Below are 22,171 nucleotides of genomic sequence, written 5' to 3' on the forward strand. Positions count from 1 at the left end.
CCCCTTCGTCACAGGACCTGCCTCCAGGACACTCCTCCATCTTCCTCTGTGGCTTCGGCCCTGGGGTGACCTCCCCTCGTCCCGTGGGGCCCCGGCAAGATTGGACTCTGGTCGCCATGTCCTCAACACCTTCTCCCTCCTCCCGGGACCCATTCTTCCGATCTTTGTCGAAATTCTACTCTCCTCCTTGGGTCCATTCTCCAGCACTGTGGAATGTGGGCTTCGTGACAGGCACTGTGCTGGGGCTGGACGCACTTTATTTATTTATTTGACTTCATTCTTTAGAGCAGTTTTAGGTTCACAGTAAAACTCCTCCACTGTCTCCTCCACTGTCAACATCCCCACCGGACTGGTACATTTCTTACACTGATGAACCTGCCTCCACACATCATTATCACCCAAAGTCCATAGTTTACGTTAGGGTTCACTCTTGGTGTTGCACATTCTGTGGGTTTGGACAAATGTACAATGACATGTGTCTACCATTATAGTATCACACAGAATAGTTTTACTGCCCTAAAAACCCTACGTATTCCGTCTGTTCACCACCACTCCCCTAACCAGTCCTTGATCTTTTTTTTTTTTTTTTAATCCCTGATCTTTTAACTGTCGCCATAGTTTTGCCTTTTCCAGAACGTCATATAGTCGGAATCATACTGCATGTAGCCTTTTCATGAACATTATTTAATCCAAAACAACCCCCCCAGGGGACTTCTCTGGCGGTCTGGTGGTTAAGACTCCATGCTTCCACTGCAAGGAGCATGGGTTTGATCCCTGGTTGGGGAACTAAGATCCCGCGTGCTGTGCGGCGCAGCCAAATAAAGAAAAAGAAAAAAGAAAGAAAAAGAAGAAGAAGAAAAAAATAACCCCCCAGTGATTCTATGTATGGTAATATTTGGGAACCTTTCTTTGAAGAAAACGATCTAAGATCGATGTGAATAGACTTGAAGATCTGTTTAGTCCCATCTGGTCTATTTATTTATGTATTTGGCTGCATCGGATCCTTGTTGCGGCATGCGGGATCTTTCGTTGCAGTGAGAGGGCTCTTCGCGACAGCGTGCGAGCTCCTCTCTAGTTGTGGCGCGTGGGCTGTAGCGCGTGCAGGCCTAGTTGCCCTGCGGCATGTGGGCTCTTAGTTCCCCGACCAGGGATCGAACCCGCGTTCCCTGCATTGGAAGGCAGATTCTTAACCATTGGACCACTGTGGAAGTCCCAGCCCCATCTGGTCTTGAAAATCCTTTGAAATTGTATTTACCTGTATTTAAATTTAACCCACTATTGTCAGGTTGTGTGTTTATCACGTGCCTTGACTTTTGAGATATAGGCTTGCATGTGTGTGTGTGTGTGTGTGTGTGTGTGTGTGTATGTGTGTCTTGTACTGTTGGGACCCAGGAGGGGTGAATCAGTCCTCCAGCTTGGAGGTGCCTAAGACAGGGTCCTGTGCAACAACTTCTGCTTCTCCTGCATCTCCTACTCTCAGGAATCATCGTAAACGTGGCTTGATTATGAAGGTGATGATAGCGATGATGACAGATTCTGGTGGAGAAATAGCACCAAGGCGATCAGACATTCAGGCATCTATATCCTGCCGCCCCCTCTGTGACCCCGGGCAGCTGAGCCTACACCAAGGTCAAGGATAGGGAGAGGAGGGGTGATTATGAGAAGTCCTAGAGTCAGGTAGTCCTGGGTTCAGATTCTGCCCCTCCACTTCCTGGCTGTGAGATAATAATAATAACAACAACAATAATAAAACGTGCAGCATTCACTGAATGCCAGGTGCTTGTCTCTGTGTATGTTAGCAATCAAGCCTCACAACTCCATGAGGTTGATCTATCGGATCATCTGTATTTCATAAGTGGGGAAACCAAGGCACAGAGGTGGCAACTCCTGCCTAGTGTCCCACAGCCAGGGGGTGGCAGAGGTAGGATTTGAACCCAGACCGCCTGCCCCCAGAGCCTGGTGCTCAGCCATGCTGGCTCCTCCATGCCTTTTCCTCTTTGAGAGTCATACCTCCTTCTGCTTGGTTATGCGGTTCTCCAGATCTTGCACCTTTTTCTTTTCCTTCTCTATGGCCTCCTTCGCTTTGTGTTTCTCGTAGGCGATGCTGCTCTCTGAAATCTGGAAGTCAACAACAAGCGGTTTGAGGGTGTGTGCACGAGAAAGGAAGGGAAGTGACAACGGCAAGGGGAAGCCAGGATTAGTAATCGTTGACACCAGTGAGTCAGGGTTTGCGAGTGAGAGCTCAAGGGACTGGATGCTTGCTGGAGAGAGAGGTGAGAAGGGTGGCGTGCCCAGCACGGTGAGAACCCGCAAGTCACGTCTTGGTTAGTTGTGTCCTTAAAAGAGAGAGTTATTCGTCTTTCAGGATTTCTGGGCTGGTGTTCAGGAAGTGACAGGCTGGTGAGTGTTCAGGTCAAGGCATTTGGCGCTGAGCCACGAACTAAACTACTGAACGGACAGGTGATGGCACCAGTGTGGTCCCTTGTTGGCAAGTACCTGGCTTCTTGGGAGGTGGGGCAGGAGAGGCAAAGGGCAGGGATGGGGGGCGGGAGGGGGTGGGGGGATACACCTCCTGTGCCAGCAGGCCTGACGCCTGTGGCTTCAAAGGACACTGGTGGTCTCTCTCCAGCCTACAAAGGCTTGGGTCCAGAAATTGAAGCCCAGGACAGTTTGGGACTGAGAACATATACCCCACAGATACGGTGATGGAGAGGGGATTGGAGCCCAGCTTCAACTACACAAGCCCCAGGAGGGAAACAGCCAGAGTAGGGTCGAGAAACTCTGTTTGCAGTTGTTGAAACTCTTGTAGTTATGCCTCCCGTACAAATATAAGAGTTCGCAAGAATAACATTTTAATGAAATAAGTAATTTATATATGCATAAACAAAAGACTGGAAAGCTATGTACCAAAATATAAATAATGGCTATTTGGGGTGAATTGAGATTATGGTAATTTATATTTTCTTCTTTTCACTGGTCTGTATCTTCTAAATTTTCTTTAGTGAACATGCATTATTGGGTAAAAAGAAAATCTACTGACATTGTTATACTATGGGGGTGGGTGGCCCTGGAGAAAAGAGGATCTTCCCGACAGCCTTGTTGTTCTAGCATTACGTCCTGGGCCTCCATCTCCCCTGCCCTGCTCTGCACACGGGCCTCCCTGCCCCACCTGGGCTCTGACTCTCCTCCCTGCATGGGCTTGGCATTTTCCCACTGCCAAGTCTGCCTAAGACTGTCCAGACCCCACCCTGCGAGTCTGTGTCCTGCCTGACGTAAGAGGCCACATGCCCCACGGGAGGGCACCCTCCCTTCTCTTATTCTGCGCCACTTGGCAGATTACAAATGAAAAGGATGATACTGCCCACGCTCTAAATTCTGCAACATGAGCGCCTGCACCGTGCACTGAATGCGAGCCCCCAGGCGGCGTCTGCCCCCCATTTTGCAGGTGAGGACACAGAGGCTGTAAGTGAGGCAGTGAGAGGATGAGTAATGCATCAAGGTCACACCATCAGGAAGTGGTGGTGCCAGTTCAGATGCCAGTGCCCTGCCCTAGCCACCCTGCCACCTGGCTTCTGGACCTGGCCTGAGCTGTCTTCCTGATTCCAGCCCCACCCTACCTGGAGGCAGGAGACATGCTTGTGTATTCAAACGTAGACTGGCACAGAGTCTGCCACCCTGCTCAGCAGAAGCCCACACTCTAAAGCCCCACCCCTGGCCCATCTGTATAAGGGCTGATCTGGGGGCAGCTGTGACCACAGTTTGGGTTCTACCCCTTAACAAGGCTCGCTCTGTGTCGGAGCTCCCTTGCCCTGTGTGGACTCTGACCTCACTTCCCTGCAGGGGCTGGCACAGTCTCACTCCCAAGGTCTTTGCTTGCCTGTCCAGCCCCCATATCCCGCCATGCACTCCATCCTCCCCACCCGACCGGGACTCTGACCTCACCTGCGGAGGTGGTCACAATGCATGCACGGACTCCTCGAAACAAACCTCTGTCACTGCACCCGCATTAGAGATGGGGGCACAGAGAGGGCAAGGGGCTTGCCCAGAGTCACACAGCATGTTGGGGCAGAGCTGGAATTGGGACCAGAATCGACACTTTTAGCCCACCCAGCTCTGCTGCCATGCCTCGCTTCGCCTACTCTGTGTCTCCCTCCGGCTTTCTTCCTCTGACCCATTTGGCTTCCGTCTTGTTCCAGCTTGATTTCATTCTTCCCGTCCTGCCCCTGTCCCTCTGGCAAACTCCAGTCCCTCTCCTTTGCACTTGGGACCCCTGACCTAGTGGCATTCTCTTCCCGCAGATGTTCCCGTGGTGTTCCCTCTGCCCTCCAGTTCTTATGCAAGGTCACCTCCTTGGAGACGCCCTCCCCGCTGACGGGCCACTCTCTAACCCACCCTGGTTTTGTCTACCCCACAGCCTGTGGCTCTGGAGTCACCTGTGTTTGTTTACATGGTTGTCTGTCCTCCGCCCTAGAGTGGGGGGCATGACTGTGGTCCGTCTAGTGCTCTGCAGTATCCCTGACACCCAATAAGGTCTGGCACGTGGTAGGTACTCAGTAAATATTTGCAGATGGATGAATAAAACTGAATTAAATAATTCATTGAGTCACCAGCTTTGTTTCTGGAAGTTCCACGAGAGCCGGCACATGTCTGTGTGTGCCCCCTCTGTCCCTACAGTCCGGCTCCTGGAGATGCCATCACAGGTCACTGAGGGCACGGCCACCTGGCCCCCTGGCTCCGAGAGCCCTTCTTTGACTTTCAGGGCATGACTCGGGCGTTCATCCCTCCTCTAAGCCTTGGGGCCTGCCTTTCATGGCGGCTCCGGCTGGTAAGCCCAGTCCCTAGGCTGGTGGCAGTGAATGTCACTGGCTCGGCCTGGGCCTGGCACTTGGACACCCCTTCCCCCTCCCACATCACCCTGTCCTTGAGGGTGTACTTCTCATCTCTTCCAGAAGACACTGACCCCTGGTGCTTATTTGATGTGACCACCGTGTGAGCTGGTTGTGTTACCGTCTACTCCATCTTACTCTGCAATGTTTGTGTCTCTATCTGTCCATCGGCCCAGGGAGGGTCTACTTTGGAGTCTATGAAACTAGGAGGCTGGCGCCAAGAGGGTGTTTTCCTACTGTGCCCACGCTGGGTGCATCATAAATACCTTTCGACGACAAGGAGGATGCTGGCTGAGGGACTGACCCAGACGCCAACCCAGCGGGTCTCCCCTGGAGTGCAACTCCCTTCCCTAGGTAGTTGGCCAGCAGTGCTTTTGAAGACGGCCCTCTGTGTGCGAGTGCAGTTCTAAGTACTTAATATACACTAACTCATTTAATCCCGCGAGGCAGGGACTGTATCCCTCCCCATGTTACAGATGAGGAAACTGACGCACAGGAGGTTAGGTGATCTGCCCTAGGGTCATACAGCTGGTGAGTCCTATATTGTGATATCGGCCACTCTGAACGGAGGCACCGCTCCCCACCTGGCCGCTTTACCACCTGCTCTACATCAGGGCACCGAAACACAGCCTCACATCTGGTTCTGGAGCTCCTTCCAAAGGGCTTTTGGCTGCCACCGCCCAACTTCTCTCTCTCTGCTCTTCAGACCTCCTTCTGCTGGGTTAAGTGGTTCTCCAGATCTCGCACTTTTCTCTTTTCTGTCTCTAAGGCTTCCTTTGCTCTGCTTTTCTCATGGGCAATGCTGCTCTCCAAAATCTGAAAATCAATGACCAGTCTTTTTGGTTGCCTGCACATTTAGGGGGAAAATTGCTAATAACGATGATACTAATTATAATGACAGTAGCTCAAACGTTGAGGGTTGGTCTTCCGTGCCAGGGCCCAAGGCCAGCGCTTCTCACTCACGTCACGTCACTCTCACGGCAACCTCATCAGAGAAGTTGGCGTCACCATTTAACAGATGAGGAAACTAAAGAATGGAAAGTTGGTGAGGGCGCGGGGACCATGAAGTTTGTTAGTGGTGAGGCCAGGATTGAACCCCTCACGTTGCCTGTGGGTGGAGGCCCTGGCAGGGAGCAAGCCAGCAGAGGCGACCAAGCCTGTCTTATTTCAGAGTCTGAGCTCTTATCATTGTGCCAGGCAGCCTCTGTGATAAGAAGAAGAAAAATCTCATTAATAATGGAATTTCCCATTGTTGAAGTAAATCTCTGAAAGACAATCAGGTTTCTAGAGGAGGGCAGTGTATTGAATTAATGAGCCACACATAACAATCTCTAGGAGGGGCGGGGGCAAAGCTCACAAGGGAAGCTCTGAGAGGATGCGAGGGCTGTGATTGGTATTTAGTGCCCGCAGTCAGGGAATTTCATCTAGGAAGCAGCTTGCCGATAAGCCGTCCAGTTAAATGGTTTATGCAAATTGCAGAAGGCTAGAAGTTGCCGGTAAGGCCCCTGTTTCTAGTCACTGCAAGAAAGGGCACCTCAGATTCATCATCATTATGTTAAAAAAAAAAAACAAAAAGAAAGGGCACCTCAACTCTCAAAAGGGTTGTGTTTTAAACACCAGCTTGGCAGAGGTCTGGAATTTGGAACACGGTTTCCATTATAGCTGGTGGTTAGGGTCCGAGATTAGTCTGCAAAAATATCTAATCCATAATATGGAGGAAATACTACACATTTTTATATATTTTGCAGTGAAAAGCAGTTTAAAAAACGCCAACACTCATCTGTTCCAATACCAGCCCCCAACGAAGCAGAAGCGCAGTAACATCGCGGGAGCCTGGCGTCTCCCATGAGACGTGAGGGAGCCGAACATCTGAGGAGGGTTTCGGGTTAAGGCATTTTCCTGCCCCACTGCGCCTGATCTCACGTCTACACGCGGGACTTTGCTCTTGGCAGCTCCTCTGCAGCCGAGACGGGCGCTACGCACTACAGGGAAGCCTGTCCTCGTGCGACTCACGCCCAGGTCCCGTTCCCCCGGGCCACTTTGCTCCCATGCTCCTGGGCAGGTCACGGGAATTAATCTTTAACGTTACCTCCAAACCCACATTATGACCTAGTGATTCTGTCGTCCTTAAAGATGCATCTGACAGTGTGGAGGAAGGTCTAATAGAAAGAAAAATCAAAGCACTGTTTGAGGTTGATCTAAGTCTGTGTCTGGGATTTTAATCTCAGGTTCCCCTGACAAGAAGCCACGGAGAGGTCCTGCCGGGAGAAGTGGGCTGACGCTGTCCTAGGCCTGGGTCACCCGGCCACAGCTCCTCCCTGCCATGGGGCTGTCCACCACCAGGCTTTCCTTAAATCTCCCTCCTGAAGTGCCCCGTGACCTCGAGATCTCTAAAATCAAGGGGCTTCTCCATCTTTGTGCTGATGACCTCTCAGTGGCATTTGGCCGCCGGGAACCCTTGTGACACCCTCCTCCTCCTTGCCACCCCTGGAGAAATAACTCAGGACCAGGTACTGACACTGTTTACACAGGCCTGCAGAGCACAGCTGCGCCGGAGACCTGAGTGAGACCCAACACATAAACACTTTCCCTCTCTGGATCGGATCAAATGGCATGGGCTCTGCCCACCAGGCTCATTATTTCTCCCTCACTGGTGGGTGGGCCAGGGTTTCCCTCTGAGGAGTAGGGATGCAGTGGGGGATTGGTAGGAGGCAAGTACCTAAACAGAAGTGGAAGTACAGTGATTGATAGTATTAATAGCTACCATTCTTTGAGAGATGATTCTGGGTCAAACACTTTAGTGTACATTATCTCCAATCTTCACAGCCATCCTTTAAAGAAGGTAGGTATTGAGCCAGTGAGTAGCCCAGCCAGGCTGCAAAGCCTGCACTCCTCACTCCTCTGCGCTGCCCCAGGACCGAAGCGCTAATGAAAACATTTTGTAAAAAAGACTCAGGGATCTGAGGGTGACCACGAGGTAAGTACGAGTGAACACTGTAATAGGGCTTTTGCAAAAGCCATTTTGGACACATCAATAGAAGTACAACATCTTCAACGAGGGAGAGAAGAGTCCTGCTCTAGGCCACTAAATGTTGGAGAACTGTGTCCAGTTTTGCCTACAAAAACTTTAGGAAGAAAACAGATGATGGGTTGCAAACTCAGATGCCTACAGGGGCTCGACAGTTACCCAAAGTGAAGTGGGTTGTGTGTGATGCAATAGGGAATGGCGAGGACTGTGGCGAACTTCTTCTACTTGGTTCCACTCCGGCCCGTTTTTGCCAAGTGGAAAGGAGGGCCAGATTTCTGAACTTTTCAAGAGAGGGTGGAAATCTGGATTTTTCAGTATAGTTTATGAATTCAAGAAAAAACACTCTAGGACCAAACGTAACATGTCTGCAGGCCCTTTTCAGCCAGTGAGCTGCTCATCTGTGGCTTCTGGAGCACAGAGCAGCTCAGAGGAGCGGAACAAGGCCATGCTCCAGGACTGTGAATGGCATTTGGTTCTGGAGAGGAGCGGGTGCCTCTATTTTCAAGCATCTATAAAAGGTTATTCTGTGGAAGAGAAAGTATTCAATAGACGGGTCTTGCAGGAGCCCGGGGGGCGGGTGGAGGATTGAAACCCTTCTGGGAGAAAGTCTGAGTCAATTCAACCTAAAGGAAGAATGTTCTGCCTGCCCAAGGCATCAATGCTGGGATGGACTGCCCTGGGCTGCAGAAAATTCCTTGGTGGTGGAGCTGAAGGCTGGATGATTTTAGGATGTTGTTGGAGGATACACGCAGCCCTGAAGTCCCACGATTCTGTAATTCCTCCATTTTTGGGATTTGGGATACAATCTCTGCGCAGAAAATGCTCATGTCACCAATCCCAACTTGTCCCCTATCTAAGGCTGTATTTTACGCTGTTTGCAATTTTTCCAACTAATTGTGAAGGCTACAGCTCTAGGGTTCTCTCCTAGAGTCCCCCTTGCTTCTTCTCAGACTAGCTGAGCCCTCCCAAGGACAAATTACTCTAGGAAACTCCGCCACGCGCTTCTCCCCAACATCTGTGGTTCTAAACTTCTTCCATTTGGCCCTCAAGCCGGATTTGGGCTGGAGCCAACTATCTCCCCGAGCTGCGTACCTCCTTCTGGCGGGTTAAGCGATTCTCCAGCTCTTGGACTTTGCTCTGTTCTTCTTCTAATGCTTCCTTTGCTCTGCTTTTCTCCTGAGAAATGGTTTCCTCCAAAGCCTGAAAGTCATGATTGTTGTTTAATAGACATGGTTACCATAGTAGGGATCTGGACTCTGTGCCAGGCACTGCACGGATTCACTCTTTCACTTTTCACAACAAGAAAACTCTTTCACTTCTCACTGCCACAGAAAACTGTGGGCAGTATACTTAGGGGCTAAGAGTACGGGGTCTGGAGTCGGCAGGCCCAAATTAGAGCCTCCGGTTGATCCTTCCTAGATGTATAGGCTTGGGCAAGTGAGAAGCTTTAGAAGCCTCAGTTTCCCTATCTGTACAGTGGGGACAGTAATGGGTTGATGTGAGGAGCAGATGAGATGATGAACATGAAATACTTGTCACATGATAACTATTCACTAGTAAAGATTAATCATTTCTTCTGTCATTTCAACTTTGCAAAGGAGGAAACAGGCTTAGAGAGATTAAGGAATCTGTTCAGTTTACTAGTAAATCACGTCAACAGGAGTTTGAACCCTGGTCCCTTTGACCCTAGAGACAGGAGTTGGCAAGCTATGGCATCTGGGCCAAATCTGGCCCGCTGCCTGCTTCTTTGTAAATAAAGTTTTATTGGCAACCCTCCATGCTCATCGTGGGTTGCCTACAACTGCCTCTGCACTGCAACAACAGAGCTGAGAAGCCACAACAGAGACCATACGACCCGCAAAACTGAAAATAGATACTATCTGGCTCTTCGTGGAAAAAGTTTGCTGCCCCCTGATTTAAACCATTAGTGTGCACACACAAATCAGAGGACTGCTGCTAACAGATCATAATAAAAAAAAGAATGTTAGCTCCATAAGGGAACCTAGAATTTCTTACCCTTGAAACAGAGTCTTCAGACAAGTTAGGACTCGTGAGGAGTTTAATTAATGAATTCGGACAAGCATATCTTTAGAAAGGGTGGGGATGATGGTGTCATGTGGTATGAGGGAGGTTCACTTAAAATCGGGGCACCTGGCGCTGGAGTCTGGAACAGTACTTTCCGATGAGTCCCTGGGGTCGAGCTGATCAATGTGCGTGTCTGGGGAAGGATGACCCTCGACGGGGCGACAGTGGACATGAGCAGTGGCGCTCTGTCTCGGTGGGTCCCTGGCGTTGCGTCCCCCTCTGCATGGGCTGGTGTGCGCACTGAGCTCTGTTGTGATTAAAGGGGGGCCGATGTCAGCCCTTGAAACCCTGTATCTGTTGGAATCGATGTTACAAATGGGCGTCTGGGAGGCCCAGGCCGGTGCCCAGGGTGATGTTGAACATGCTGGGGCTGCAATACTGCACATCCACAGTGGGAACAAGTCAAACCAAAGTTAAAACTAAAATAAGACATTTGGCGAGGGAGAAGTTAATCAGAGAGGAGGGAGGAAACAGGTGGAGAGCCTGGTGGAGATTTTGAAGATTTCTAGGTTCTTTCTGGTTTTATTTCCCTCTCTGTGGAATGGCACTGGCTTTTTCTATGTCTAATTGTCCTTCTGGAGGGAGCTGCCTTGATTTAAGGCTGTTGTTAATGGTACCTTTATGTGGCTCACAGGTGATTTTGGTCAGGTGGTTCTTCCTTTTTAATCTTTTATTTCACAAAAGGCAGAAAGGCAGAGAAAGAGGCAAACAGGAGAAGAAGTAGCGGGGCGTGAAGTAGAGGATGAAAGGGAGCAGGCAGAGGTCTTTGCCTCTTGGAGGGGTCTGGAGAGTGAGGGTGTGTGACAGAAGGACGGTCCAAGCAGGAAGTCACCAAGCTTCTCCCAGTGAAGGCAGAGGAAACGGCAGGTCCAGTCCTTCTCAGGGGAAGAAAGGAGGTGCTGGGGGGGAGTTGGGGTCCAGCGGATCTGGTGCTGCTGTCTTGAGGGGGGTGGAGGAGGGGCAGCACGCTGTGGCCCTCCACCGTGGCTGCACATTGGAACCACCAGGGAGAGCTTACCAATCCCAGTGCCTGAGCCACACCCTCACCCCAGTTAGGTCAGAACCTGGGGGTGGGGTGGGGGGAGGGGTACAAGGCATTAGTATTTTTTAATCTCTTAGGTGACCAAAGTGCAGCCAAAGTCATGAGCCACTGATCTAGGATGATGGTGACCGAGGTAGTTAAATTTATGGTGGGTCCCTGAATATCAGAAAGGGCCAACTCAGGGACAAGGATGAGAAGCAGCCCATTATGTGCAGTTTCCTGGCTTTCTCCTGACATTCTGATTCAGTGGGTCTGGGGTGGGGCCCAAGAAGCTGTATTTTTCACCAGCGTCCAGGTGGTTCTTATCGGCCAACTTGGGGAAAACCTTCTTCTAAGACTTTGTGGCTGAAAATGTAGTCTGCAGAGCTGTGCCATCAGTACCAGCTGGGAGCTGGTCAGAAATGCAGAATCCCAGGCTCCCCCCGCCCCCAAGACCTGCTGAATCAGAATCTGCATTTTAACAACATCCCCATGTGATCCGTGGACACCTTTGAGTTGAGAGGCGCTGCTGTAAAGTATCCTCTAATTGGCTGGTTTCTGGAAAAGTAAGTAGCAGTTTTGGCCATGTGTTTCTTTTCTTTTTTTTTTTTTTTTTTGCGGTATGTGGGCCTCTCATTGCCGTGGCCTGTCCCGTTGCGGAGCACAGGCTCTGGACGCGCAGGCTCAGCGGCCATGGCTCACGGGCCCAGCCTCTCTGCGGCATGTGGGAATCTTCCCGGACCGGGGCACGGACCCGTGTCCCCTGCATCGGCAGGCGGACTCTCAACCACTGCGCCACCAGGGAAGCCCCATGTGTTTCCCCTGATATGCATGAAGAGAAAGCAGAAGACTGAAATACTATTGGTTGGTCTTGCACACACTTAGACACAAACCAGGACCTGCAGTAACGACTGGGATTTGTATCAATAAAGTCAGCTGCAGTATATAAACAAAGTACCGTTTCTAGACATTTCAATAACCTTGCCTCTTCAAGTTGATCTCCGAGTTTTAGGACTCAAGCTTCATGTTAATTCCTCCTACATCATTCACCCTCTTTAATTAATTTAGTTCCCAACAAGGAGTTGCTGAGATTCCTCCATCTAAGTACGTGCCCTCTGTTTCTCATAGGAAAGCCCATCTCATCGGTTCCCAGCAGTAAAGAGAAGGACGGGGGCCACCTTACCGATTTCTCTTCCGTTAGCCGCTTGATTCTGGCTTTCAGCTTCTCCTCTTGCTGTAGCCTTTCCTCGGTCAGCTTCTCCTTCTCTGCCAGGTGCTGCCGTAACTTTTCTTGCAACAAATACTGCTGAGTTTCCTGAGAACTGTTGGTCTTGATCTGAAACGAGGTGAAGGGAAATGCAGCCGATGGGGGACAGGACTAACGCAGGAGCCATTTCCACTACCTTTGGGGGCGAGACAAAGGTTCACGAAACTTCCTTCAAAACACAGAAAAATGATGCTTAGCTTAGTAACTAATAGGGAAGTAGTAGAGCATCGTGGTAAAGAGCTCAGACTCTAGATCTAGATAGAATCTCAGCTCTAGTTCTTTCTAGACACGTCTTTGTATAGAGAACGAGGTTAATACTAGTATCTGCCTCTTAGAGTTGTAAGAATGAGATAATGATGGAAAGCTTTTAGCACAGTGTTTGGCACATAGTAGGTGCTCAGTAAATGGTAGTTAGACTTATTTGTTATTATTTGCTGAGTGTAAGAGAAAAAGCAGTGAACTAGGGTCAGAAAGCCTGAGCTTTTGTCTTGATTCTTCCACCAACCATCTGTGTGACATTGAAACAGTCACCTAGCCTCTGAATGCCATCGTCCATCTCTGTAAAATAAGGAGAATGGACTAGATCAGGGGGTGGCGAACTACTGTCTGCAGGCCAAATATGGACCACTGCCCATTTTTATAAATCAATTTTTATTGGAGCAGAGCATGCCCGTCACGCCCGTTCATTTACTTATGTCTATGGCTGCCTTTGCTCTACAACAGCTGGTCAGATAAGTGTGGCAGAGGCTGTATGTCCTGCAAAGCCTAAAATATTTACCGTCTGGCCCTTTACAGAAGAAGTTTGCTGACCCCTGGACCAGATGGTCTTTGGGGTTGATCGTAACGCTGGTCCCAATATTTCACCCTTCCTCTATTCATATCTTTGGCTCTGTAACTTGCAGTGCCCACCCATATCCCGCCCCCTGACACTGAACTCAGTCATGTGACTTGCTCTGGCCAATGGGATGTTGGCAGACATAACACAAGCAGAGGATTGAAAAGCATTCCATGATTGGGCCTGCTTTCTCTTCCCGACGTCTGCTTCCTCTGCTAGCACCATGAGAACGTGCCCAGGCCAGCTTGCTGGAGGATCAGAGACACGTGGAACACGTGGAACAGAGCACAGCTGCTCCAGCTGAGGCCAGCCTATATCGACCAAGGTCCAGCCAACACTCAGACACATGAGCAAGCCCATCTAAGACCAGTGGACCCACCTAGCGGCTGGCCCCAGATGTGTGATCAGTAGACAATAACTGTGGAACACTGCTAAAAGTGTTATGGTTGTTTATTATACAGTATTAATACGGCAATAGCTACCGGAGAGATACAATCCCTAAGGATAATTTTGCCTCTAAAATGTCAACATTATGTAACTTTTGGTAATTCTGCTGCCTATACTGTGGCTAGCTGTACTTCTTCTACTGCATTTAATAAACAATTGTAAAGATCTGATGGCATTTAAATGTTTCTGGTTTTTGACAGAGGAAAACAAGCCTCCTTGCCCTCCTGGGAGATCTCAGCCACCCTGTCTGAAGCATTTCGTGTGCAAATGGAGGTATCATTTCACCTTTTGGAGGATGTGTGCTGACTACCTAACAGAGGAGAAACAGAGTTAAAATGCTCAGGGCTAGGTAAATTCTAAGGAGGAGCTGAAATGAACTTTTGAAGTTCAAAGATTACCTGAAGTTCCTGGGTCCAGCTTGTAATTTTTTGATAATGTTCCAGAAGGTATTTCAGATACAAAGACAATCCTTAAAGAGAGAAGCAAGAAGGTAAGTATCAATTCAGTTCACTTCCTTTGCTTTCTGAATAATGTCTTCACAGAGCTTGCCGACAGGTGGGTGAGGGCAACGCTGCTCTCCCATCAAGGAAACGTGAGTTGCCATCCACCTTGTGTTTTTTTTTTTTTTTTTTTTTTGCGGTACGCGGGCCTCTCACTGTTGTGGCCTCTCCCGTTGCGGAGCACAGGCTCCGGATGCGCAGGCTCAGGGGCCATGGCTCACGGGCCCAGCCGCTCCACGGCTTGTGGGATCTTCCCGGACCGGGACACGAACCCGTGTCCCCTGCATCGGCAGGCAGACTCTCAACCACTGCGCCACCAGGGAAGCCCCACCTTGTGTTTTTTAAATTGTTGATCAGCTTCGGTTGGGCTCAAGTCCAAGCTTCTTTTTGTGGGCAGACAATAAAAACCATCTGCAGAGCTCCTATCGACTAAGTGTCTACCGTGTGCAGCACTGTGAGCTGAGCAGGGGATGATATGAAGCCATTCAGTGTGAGAGACAAGGTCTACATGCCTGGGAGGAAACAGGCAGGGACTCCAGGTGGCGTGGAAATGATGGCTGAAGGAGTGGAGAAGTGTGAGGGTCCCAGAGGAGGCGCCATCATTCACCTGGAGTGATCACTGCTTGGCTGAGGACCCACTGGGCGTGGGCATTGGTGGGTATGCAGAGTTGGAGGGGATGGCGTTTCAGAATGGAAGATGTGGTTGGGTGAATGATGCCTCCCCCCGCAAAGATGTCTGGGTCCTAATCCTTAGAGCCTATGAACATTACCTAACAGGGCAGAAGGACCTTTGCAGATGTGGTGAAGTTAAGGATCTTGAGATGGGGGCGCTTATCCTGGATCAGCTGGGTGGACCCGATATAGTCTCATGGGTTCTTACAAGAAGCAGACACAGGGAGTCTGACTGCAGACAGACAGAGCCGGTGATGTGACAGAAGCAGAGAGCTGAAGATGCTCCTCTGCCATGAGCCAAGGAAAGTGGGGAAGTTTTATTTCCTCGCCTTTTCCAGTCTAGAGACTGGAAAAGGTGAGGAAACGGATTCTTTCCTAGAGCCTCCAGAAGGAGCCAGCCCCTTGCCTTTACCTTAGCGAAACTGATTTTGGACCTTTGGCCTCCAGAACTGTAAAAGAATAAATATGAGTTGTGTTAAGCCCCTAAGTTTGTGGTAATTTGTTAGAACAGCCATAGGAAACTAATACGGGGGGGGGGGGTGAAGGCAGGAGGCAGGATGAGAGGTGGGGAAATGCAGTGCATGTTCTGGAAGAGGGTGGAGCTTAACTGGGGTAGAGCAGATGGTGGGGGAGGGGAGGAGTAGAGGGAAGAGCTGGGATGGAAAGCTGAGTTCAATTTGTGGCCAGCCTAGAACAGTAGCCTAAAGAGTATAAACTTGATTTAAACATCACTGAAATGTCATGAGTGTGACCTGTGTGCCCGGCCCTCTGCCAAGCCATCAGCGCATCACCCCGCTGTATTGTCCCGCCATCGCCTCCTTTTACACATGAGGCAGTCGGGCTCTGAGACATGTGGCTGCTGGACGCCACACAGCTGGCAAATGGCCGAGCCAGGGCTTGGGCTCACAGTGGTGTGACTCCAGGGTCTGAGTCACTGCTATTTCAGCTTCTGATGGAGCAGTGAGTTGGCTTAATGAAGGGTGTTTTGTTATTTTTTCAGAAAAATAACCGGGATGTAATAGAGACGAAGGAGCCAGCAGCATTTCTTAACTGCAGCATTCTCGACGTGTTGGGCTGGACAGTCCTCGTTGTGGGACCCGTCGTGGGCACTGTAGGACATTTAGCAGCATCCCTGGCCTCTGCCTACTGGCTGCCAGGAGCATCACCCACCCAAGCTGTAATTATCAAAGATGAGAGGGTTTCAAGAAAGCAAACCGAGAGGGCTGGGTAGGTCAGAGAGAACACGGCGGGGGGAGTAAGGTGGGGCTTCAGTGCAGGGGGGCTACGTCAGTTGCCAAAGAGGCAAAGTAGGAAGTTGGTGGTGAGCACACAGGGTGTAACGCACTTCAGGGTCTTAATGGACAGGAGTACGAGCAGTAGAAAAGGAGCTGAAGAAGCAGTGGTCCCAGTGAAGATGCACCAGCTTGAAGCGCATGTTTGATGACAAAGGAGAAAGATGGAGTGAGAGGCTGTATACGCTGAAGAAGGAGGTCATGATTCAGGAGCTTGTGCACAGGGTGGTCTGGGAGGGAGAGAGAAGGGGAGACTCAGGGAGGGAAGAGCTGCATTTGGAAAGAGAACGTAGTGAGGGAAGATAGAGGGAAAGGAGAAAAGATGGGTGCGGAGAGAGACAGGAGGGGAGCTGAACAGGCTCGTGCCTGGGCCCCTGACCTCTGACAATGCCACTTGCTGAGAATTTCCAGCTTGGAAGAGTGAGAAGAATAATATTATAATAATAGCGATTCAGTATTAACCACTTGCTGTGTGCCAGGCACCATGCCAGGAGTTTAACACGTGATATTTTCTGATCATTACAAACAGCCCAGAAAGGCAATGTGTTTGCATTTATAGGTGAGACACAGACACTCAGCAAGGTTAAGCTATGGAGCTGGTAAGCAGTAGGATCAGAATTCAGACCTAGGTCTGTCATCCTCTTTTCAGAGAGACTAGAGGCTGGAGAGTGAAGGGCTGGGCTGGCTGATGTGAAGGGTGCGTGAGGAGAGGGGCGCTCGGAGGACCCCGAGATGGCAGAGATGGGTGATGCTGACTCGGGCTGTTGGAAAGAGGGATTTTCTTCTTTGGGAGAAGAAGCAATTCTTGATTATAGTTCTGGTTACAAAAGTTACACGTGCCTGTTACACAAATCCAAACAGGGCAGAAACCCATAAAGTGGAAAGTGTCCCCCCGCTGTATCCTCAGTGGCCGGCACACAGTAGGCCTGCAATAAATAGTTGTTGAATGACTGAGTGAAAGTCAAGGCTCACGCAGTCTCATCATGCTGGGATAATACTCTCAACACTTATATGTCTTTTCCTCCAGATTTCTCCTGTGGTCAGATATTGGCATTTGAAAAAAAAAAAGGAGGGGGGAGAACACTGTGCATATTGTATTACAGCTTGCTTTTCTTTTTTTTTCACATAAAAATACTGCGTATCTCGGATATCTGAGAAAGAGCGATTTTCTATGTATGCAGGGAAGCCTTTTATTTGCAACAAAGTCTTGCAGAAATAGACACAGTCAACTGAGCTTGCAAAGAAAAATGTAAAAAGTCCTTTCTTTCCCTTATCAAAAGAAGCTGAGAAACCAGGCAGGAGGAGAGGGGAGCTAACTTTTAAGGTCCTCCTTAGATGTTTCCTATCTTCCAGTGGGACCACACAGTAATCCTTCAGCAATCAGATTTTTTTTTTTTTAGGTCACAGCTTTTTTATTTTTTAATTGAGATATAGTCGATGTACAGTATTGTATGTTTCAGGTGTACAACATAGTGATTCACAATTTTTAAAGGTTATATTCCATTTATAGTTATTATAAAATATTGGCTATATTCCCCGTGCTATAAAATATATCACTGTAGCTTATTTATTTTATACATAGTAATTTGTACCTCTTTTTTAAAATTGGAGTATAGTTGCTTTACGATATTGTGTTAGTTTCTACTGTACAGCAAAATGAATCAGCTGTATGTATTCATATATCCCCTCTTTTTTGAATTTCCTTCCCGTTCAGGTCACAAAAATTTGGAGCGCTTCATGAATTTCCGTGTCATCGTTGCACGGGGGCCACGCTAATCCTCTCTGTACGGCTCCAATCTTAGTGTATGTGCTGCTCAACTAAGCACAGTAGTTTGCTCCTCTTATTTCCCTGCCTCTAACTTGTCCCTCCCCCTTTCCCGCTCCCCACTGGTAACCACTAGTTTGTTCTCTATATCTGTGAGTCTATTTCGTTTTTGTTATATTCACTAGTTTTCGTTTTTAGATTCCACATAAAAGTGATATCATACAGTATTTGTCTTTCTCTGTCTGACTTATTTCACTAAGCATAATACCCTCCAAATCCATCCATGTTGCTGAAAATTTCATTCTTTTTTATGGCTGTGTAGTATTCCACTGCATAGAGATATACATAGATATATCTGTATCACATCTATCTTTTTGGGGGGGGGCCACGCCATGCAGCTTGTGGGATCTTTGTTCCCCAACCAGGGACTGAACCTGGGCCATAGCAGTGAAAGCGTCGACTCCTATCCACTGGACCGCCAGGGAATTCCCTACTGCATCTTCTTTATCCACTCATCTGTTGATGGGCACTTAGGTTGCTTTCATATCTTGGCTATCATAAATAATGCTGCTATGAACATTGGGGTGCATGTATCTTTTTGAATTAGTGTTTTTCATTTTGGGGGAATAAATGCACAGGAGTGGAATTGCTGGATCATATGGTAGTTCTATTTTTAGTGTTTTGAGAAACGTTCAAACTGTTTTCCATAGTGGCCACACCAATTTACATTCCCACCAACAGTGCACAAGGGTTCCCTTTTCTCCATATCGTCGCCAACACTTGTTATTTGTGTTCTTTTTGGTGACGGCCATTCTGACAGGTGTTAGGTGATATCTTAACCAATCAGATCTTTAGTAGTGACCCCAATCTCCTGGGCTACTCATGACATGATCTAACAATACTTACTCAACCTGGATTTCCCTGAAGGATTTATTCCAGGATTTTACAGACCTAGCTTGTTACGTGCGTTTTATCCCTTAGGACAATATTTTAAAAGGCAGGTAGTATGGTGGTTCAGAGCAGGGGCTTTGAGGTCAGAGGGACCTGGATGGAGTCCCAGCTTTACCACTCGGCAGCTAGGAAATGCAGCCCGTTGTCAAGAGCCTAGGAAGAAGGCCTGGGAAGAGAACTGAGTGCTCACGGCTAAGAAAATCTGACTTGCTGTCAAATAGAGATACGGCAGGGGTCACAGGTAAAGGCACCTCGGCGTGAGCAAATCAAGCTGCCCTGCCTGTGCGCATATCCATCTGCCTGCCATCCACATTTAGTTCACATTAAGTCAACAAGTATTCAAGGCTGATGCTCATGGCAGCTACCGTTTACTAAGGTTTATGTGTGACCCCCTGATTTGGGTACCACATCGTTTAATCCTCACAACTACCTGGTGAGATCTTAACCCCATTTTATAACCGAGTAAACAGAGGCACACAGAAGTCGACGCTTGCTCACACAATGAGTAAGCGCACACTTGAGAGTCAAGCCTTAGCAGCCGGTCTCCAAAGCCTGAACTCAGAATTATTCGCTATAATGCAAATGGGGCTTTGCTGGGGCAAGGCCCGCGGTGTGCATCAGACGCCCTTCACTCCAGGGAGTGACACTCTCAGGTTTGTCTCTGTTCAAGTTAATGACAGAACCTGTCCTCTAGGAATTGGGCATGTACCTGGTGCCCCTCTGGATCTTCGGAGGGCATGTGGGGTCACAGAAAAAACACAAGTGCTAGGATCACAACGACCTCAGTTTGAGTCCTGACCCTACCATGTACCAGCTGTGTGACTTTGAGCACGTTTCTTAATGTTATGGATACTCAGTTTCCTTACTTGCAAAATAAAGACAACAATAGTACCTGGCTCTGGTTGTTGGAAGATGAAAGTACACAGTACATGTAAAACAACTAGCACGGTGACAAGTGCCCAGGAGGAGTTAAACAAACCATGGTTCCTACCCTCCTCTTAGGAACTGTGAACACAGAAGGCTCTTAGGACTGTTTGTGTATGGTGATGAGTGACTGGGGATCCCCTGCTGGCCTCAGTAATGGGAAGTACCTTGAATCACTCATCATGGTGGACTAACACATAAAAAGGTTTGGAGCCAGTTTCTTCATTTCTAAAATGAGGATAATGTTACCTGCCATACAGAGGTGTTGTGATGATGAACCGAGGTTATGTATGGAAAATACTTAGAACATTGTCTAGAATATAAGTGCTCAGTAATGAATGATGGCCACCGTTGTCACCATCACCATCTAATCATTATTCTCACCACCATGACCATCGCCATCCTCATTCCTCATCACCTTAATTACCCTCACCATCATCCTCGCCGCCACCATCCTTGTGTAGATGCCTCTAGGAACTAGGTACAGCAGTACCTAATACACAGAATATAGGGGATACTCTAGCCCATCCCATTCTTTTAGCCTTTTGGGGCTCTGCCATAATATTGCTAGTTCTGGAAGATAAAATGCCTTTTACCACCAACTTCCTCTCCTAATGAATGAATAAAGAATGGGCCGTCCTCACCAACTTCTCTAGTGCCCTCCATCCTTCCTCTCGACCTCTTAGAACCAAGTAGCTGTAATCACAGAACACAGTCTGTGTTTCCCCAACAGGCGCTCTGTAGAACATTTTCCAAGAGTTGTTAGCTGGGGGTAAGGGCAGCAAGAAAGGAGAAATGTATTTTGGGAACATCGCATTCTTTATCCCCTCCTTGTGGATCCATAGTGCGTATCAGTGCAGGAGGGATTCTGCAGAGACCTGTTTTTGTGTGTGTGTGTGTGTGGTACGCGGGTCTCTCACTGCTGTGGCCTCTCCCGTTGCGGAGCACAGGCTCCGGACGCGCAGGCTCAGCGGCCATGGCTCACGGGCCCAGCCGCTCCGCGGCATGTGGGATCTTCCCGGACCGGGGCACGAACCCGTGTCTCCTGCATCGGCAGGCAGACTCTCAACCACTGCGCCACCAGGGAAGCCCCTGATGGCTTAATTTTGCAACCCATGTTTCTTTATGGTAACGTATGACTAGATTTAGAGACAGAGGCTTCAGTGACTCCTGAAGTCTGGGGAGGGGACAGTGCACACATTGCTTGGCCCCGCTATTACTAGGATAGAGATCATGGTCTTTCCTTGTTTTAGTTCTGATTTTGAAGAACAGCTAGAACTGTGGGCCACGTCTCTCCTGGTTTCATGCACACTCAGGCTCTGCCATGATTACAACAACAGTAATACTGGGGTTGGGGAGGGGCTGGGTTGCTGGGAGAAATCCAGCCCCCCTCTTCTCTATGCTATCTGTGAGGGGCAGGCACTTACAGAAAAGTTAATCTTGATTTTGCCTTTCTTTTTAAAGACGTTTAAAAGAAGTTCACACCACCTTCTGGATTACTTTACAGATATCCTGGCTGGGGTTGTTTAATCACCTGAGTTGAAAACCACTCCTCTATTCATTATTGTAAGAATGTCAAATTTGTACAGCCCCTCTGGAGAGCGATCTGGCAAGAAGGATCAACAATAAATGTTGGAGTTTCCCAGGTGTGGCCCTGGGCTCTCCCTTCTCATTCAATACTTTCTTCCTAGCGATACCATTCACACGTATGGCTTTAATCACCATCCATCCATCCACCCGTCCGTCCATCCCATCTGACTAAGCACCCGCTATGTGGCACATGTTCTTCTGGGTTCCGGGGCCACATCACTGATATGGTTGGATATCCAGGGTGACAGCTGCGTCCTTGGCACCTCACTTTGGATGTCTACAGGCACCTCACACTCATCTTCCCCCTCAAACCTGGTCCTCCTGCGGCATTCCTTACTCTGGATTTTAGTGAAGGAACCACATCTGTACTTTTAACACAAGCCAGAAACCTGGAGATCTGTAGCCCCCTTTCTCTCCATCACTTCCCTTCTAGTCACATCTAACTCCATCACTGAGGCCTGTTGATTCATCTCTTAAATGCCCCTGGAATCTTCTCTCTTGCTCCATCCCCTCCATTGCCACAGTGAGGGCCACCATCGTGTCTTGTGACAGCCTCCTAACTGCTCTCCCGGGGTTCTGTGCTGGCCACCTTCCTGTACATTTTCCACTCGTGGCCAAGATGACTGTCTCCAAATGCAAGCCTGTTCCACCAGTTCCTTACTTAAAACCTTTCATGGGCTTCTCTCTGCTCTCAGATTAAAGCAGAGCTTCTTACCAGGGCTCTGCAAGCCCCCGGCCCCACCATGCGAATGCCCTCCCCTCCCCTCTTTGGCAAATAACTCCTATGCATCCTGCAGGTGCCCTGCCGTCCCTGACCAGGTCAGAGCCCTGCACTTCTCCTTCAAAGCAACTGTCACGATTAAAGTTTTACATGTGAGTGATTTTTCACTTAATGCCCCACCCTATTC

General features: G+C 49.0%; 1 protein-coding gene, 1 long non-coding RNA gene and 1 other non-coding gene across 3 annotated transcripts in view; 1 reads left to right on the forward strand and 2 right to left on the reverse strand.

Moving 5' to 3' along the window:
• The window catches only part of FHAD1 (forkhead associated phosphopeptide binding domain 1), a 136,506-nt gene that overhangs the window by 31,620 nt on the left and 82,715 nt on the right, over window positions 1–22,171 (reverse strand). The window contains 5 exon segments of the mRNA XM_089900795.1: window positions 2,011–2,118; window positions 5,595–5,702; window positions 9,007–9,114; window positions 12,204–12,356; window positions 13,968–14,038. Of these exon segments, the coding sequence (XP_089756921.1) occupies window positions 2,011–2,118; window positions 5,595–5,702; window positions 9,007–9,114; window positions 12,204–12,356; window positions 13,968–14,038 (548 nt within the window).
• The window catches only part of LOC115803874 (uncharacterized), a 29,811-nt gene continuing 9,464 nt past the window's right edge, over window positions 1,825–22,171 (forward strand). The window contains exon 1 of the long non-coding RNA XR_004024673.2: window positions 1,825–14,059. This is a non-coding gene — a long non-coding RNA (uncharacterized LOC115803874). The remainder of the gene's footprint in view (window positions 14,060–22,171) is intronic.
• LOC115803887 (U6 spliceosomal RNA) lies at window positions 17,753–17,859 on the reverse strand. The gene has a single exon (XR_004024688.1). It is a non-coding gene; the product is annotated as a U6 spliceosomal RNA (small nuclear RNA).

This window comes from Delphinapterus leucas, chromosome 1 (assembly GCF_059928025.1).
Source record: "Delphinapterus leucas isolate spDelLeu-1000000601 "Yukka" chromosome 1, BTC_Dleu_Yukka2, whole genome shotgun sequence".
NCBI lineage: Eukaryota > Metazoa > Chordata > Mammalia > Artiodactyla > Monodontidae > Delphinapterus > Delphinapterus leucas.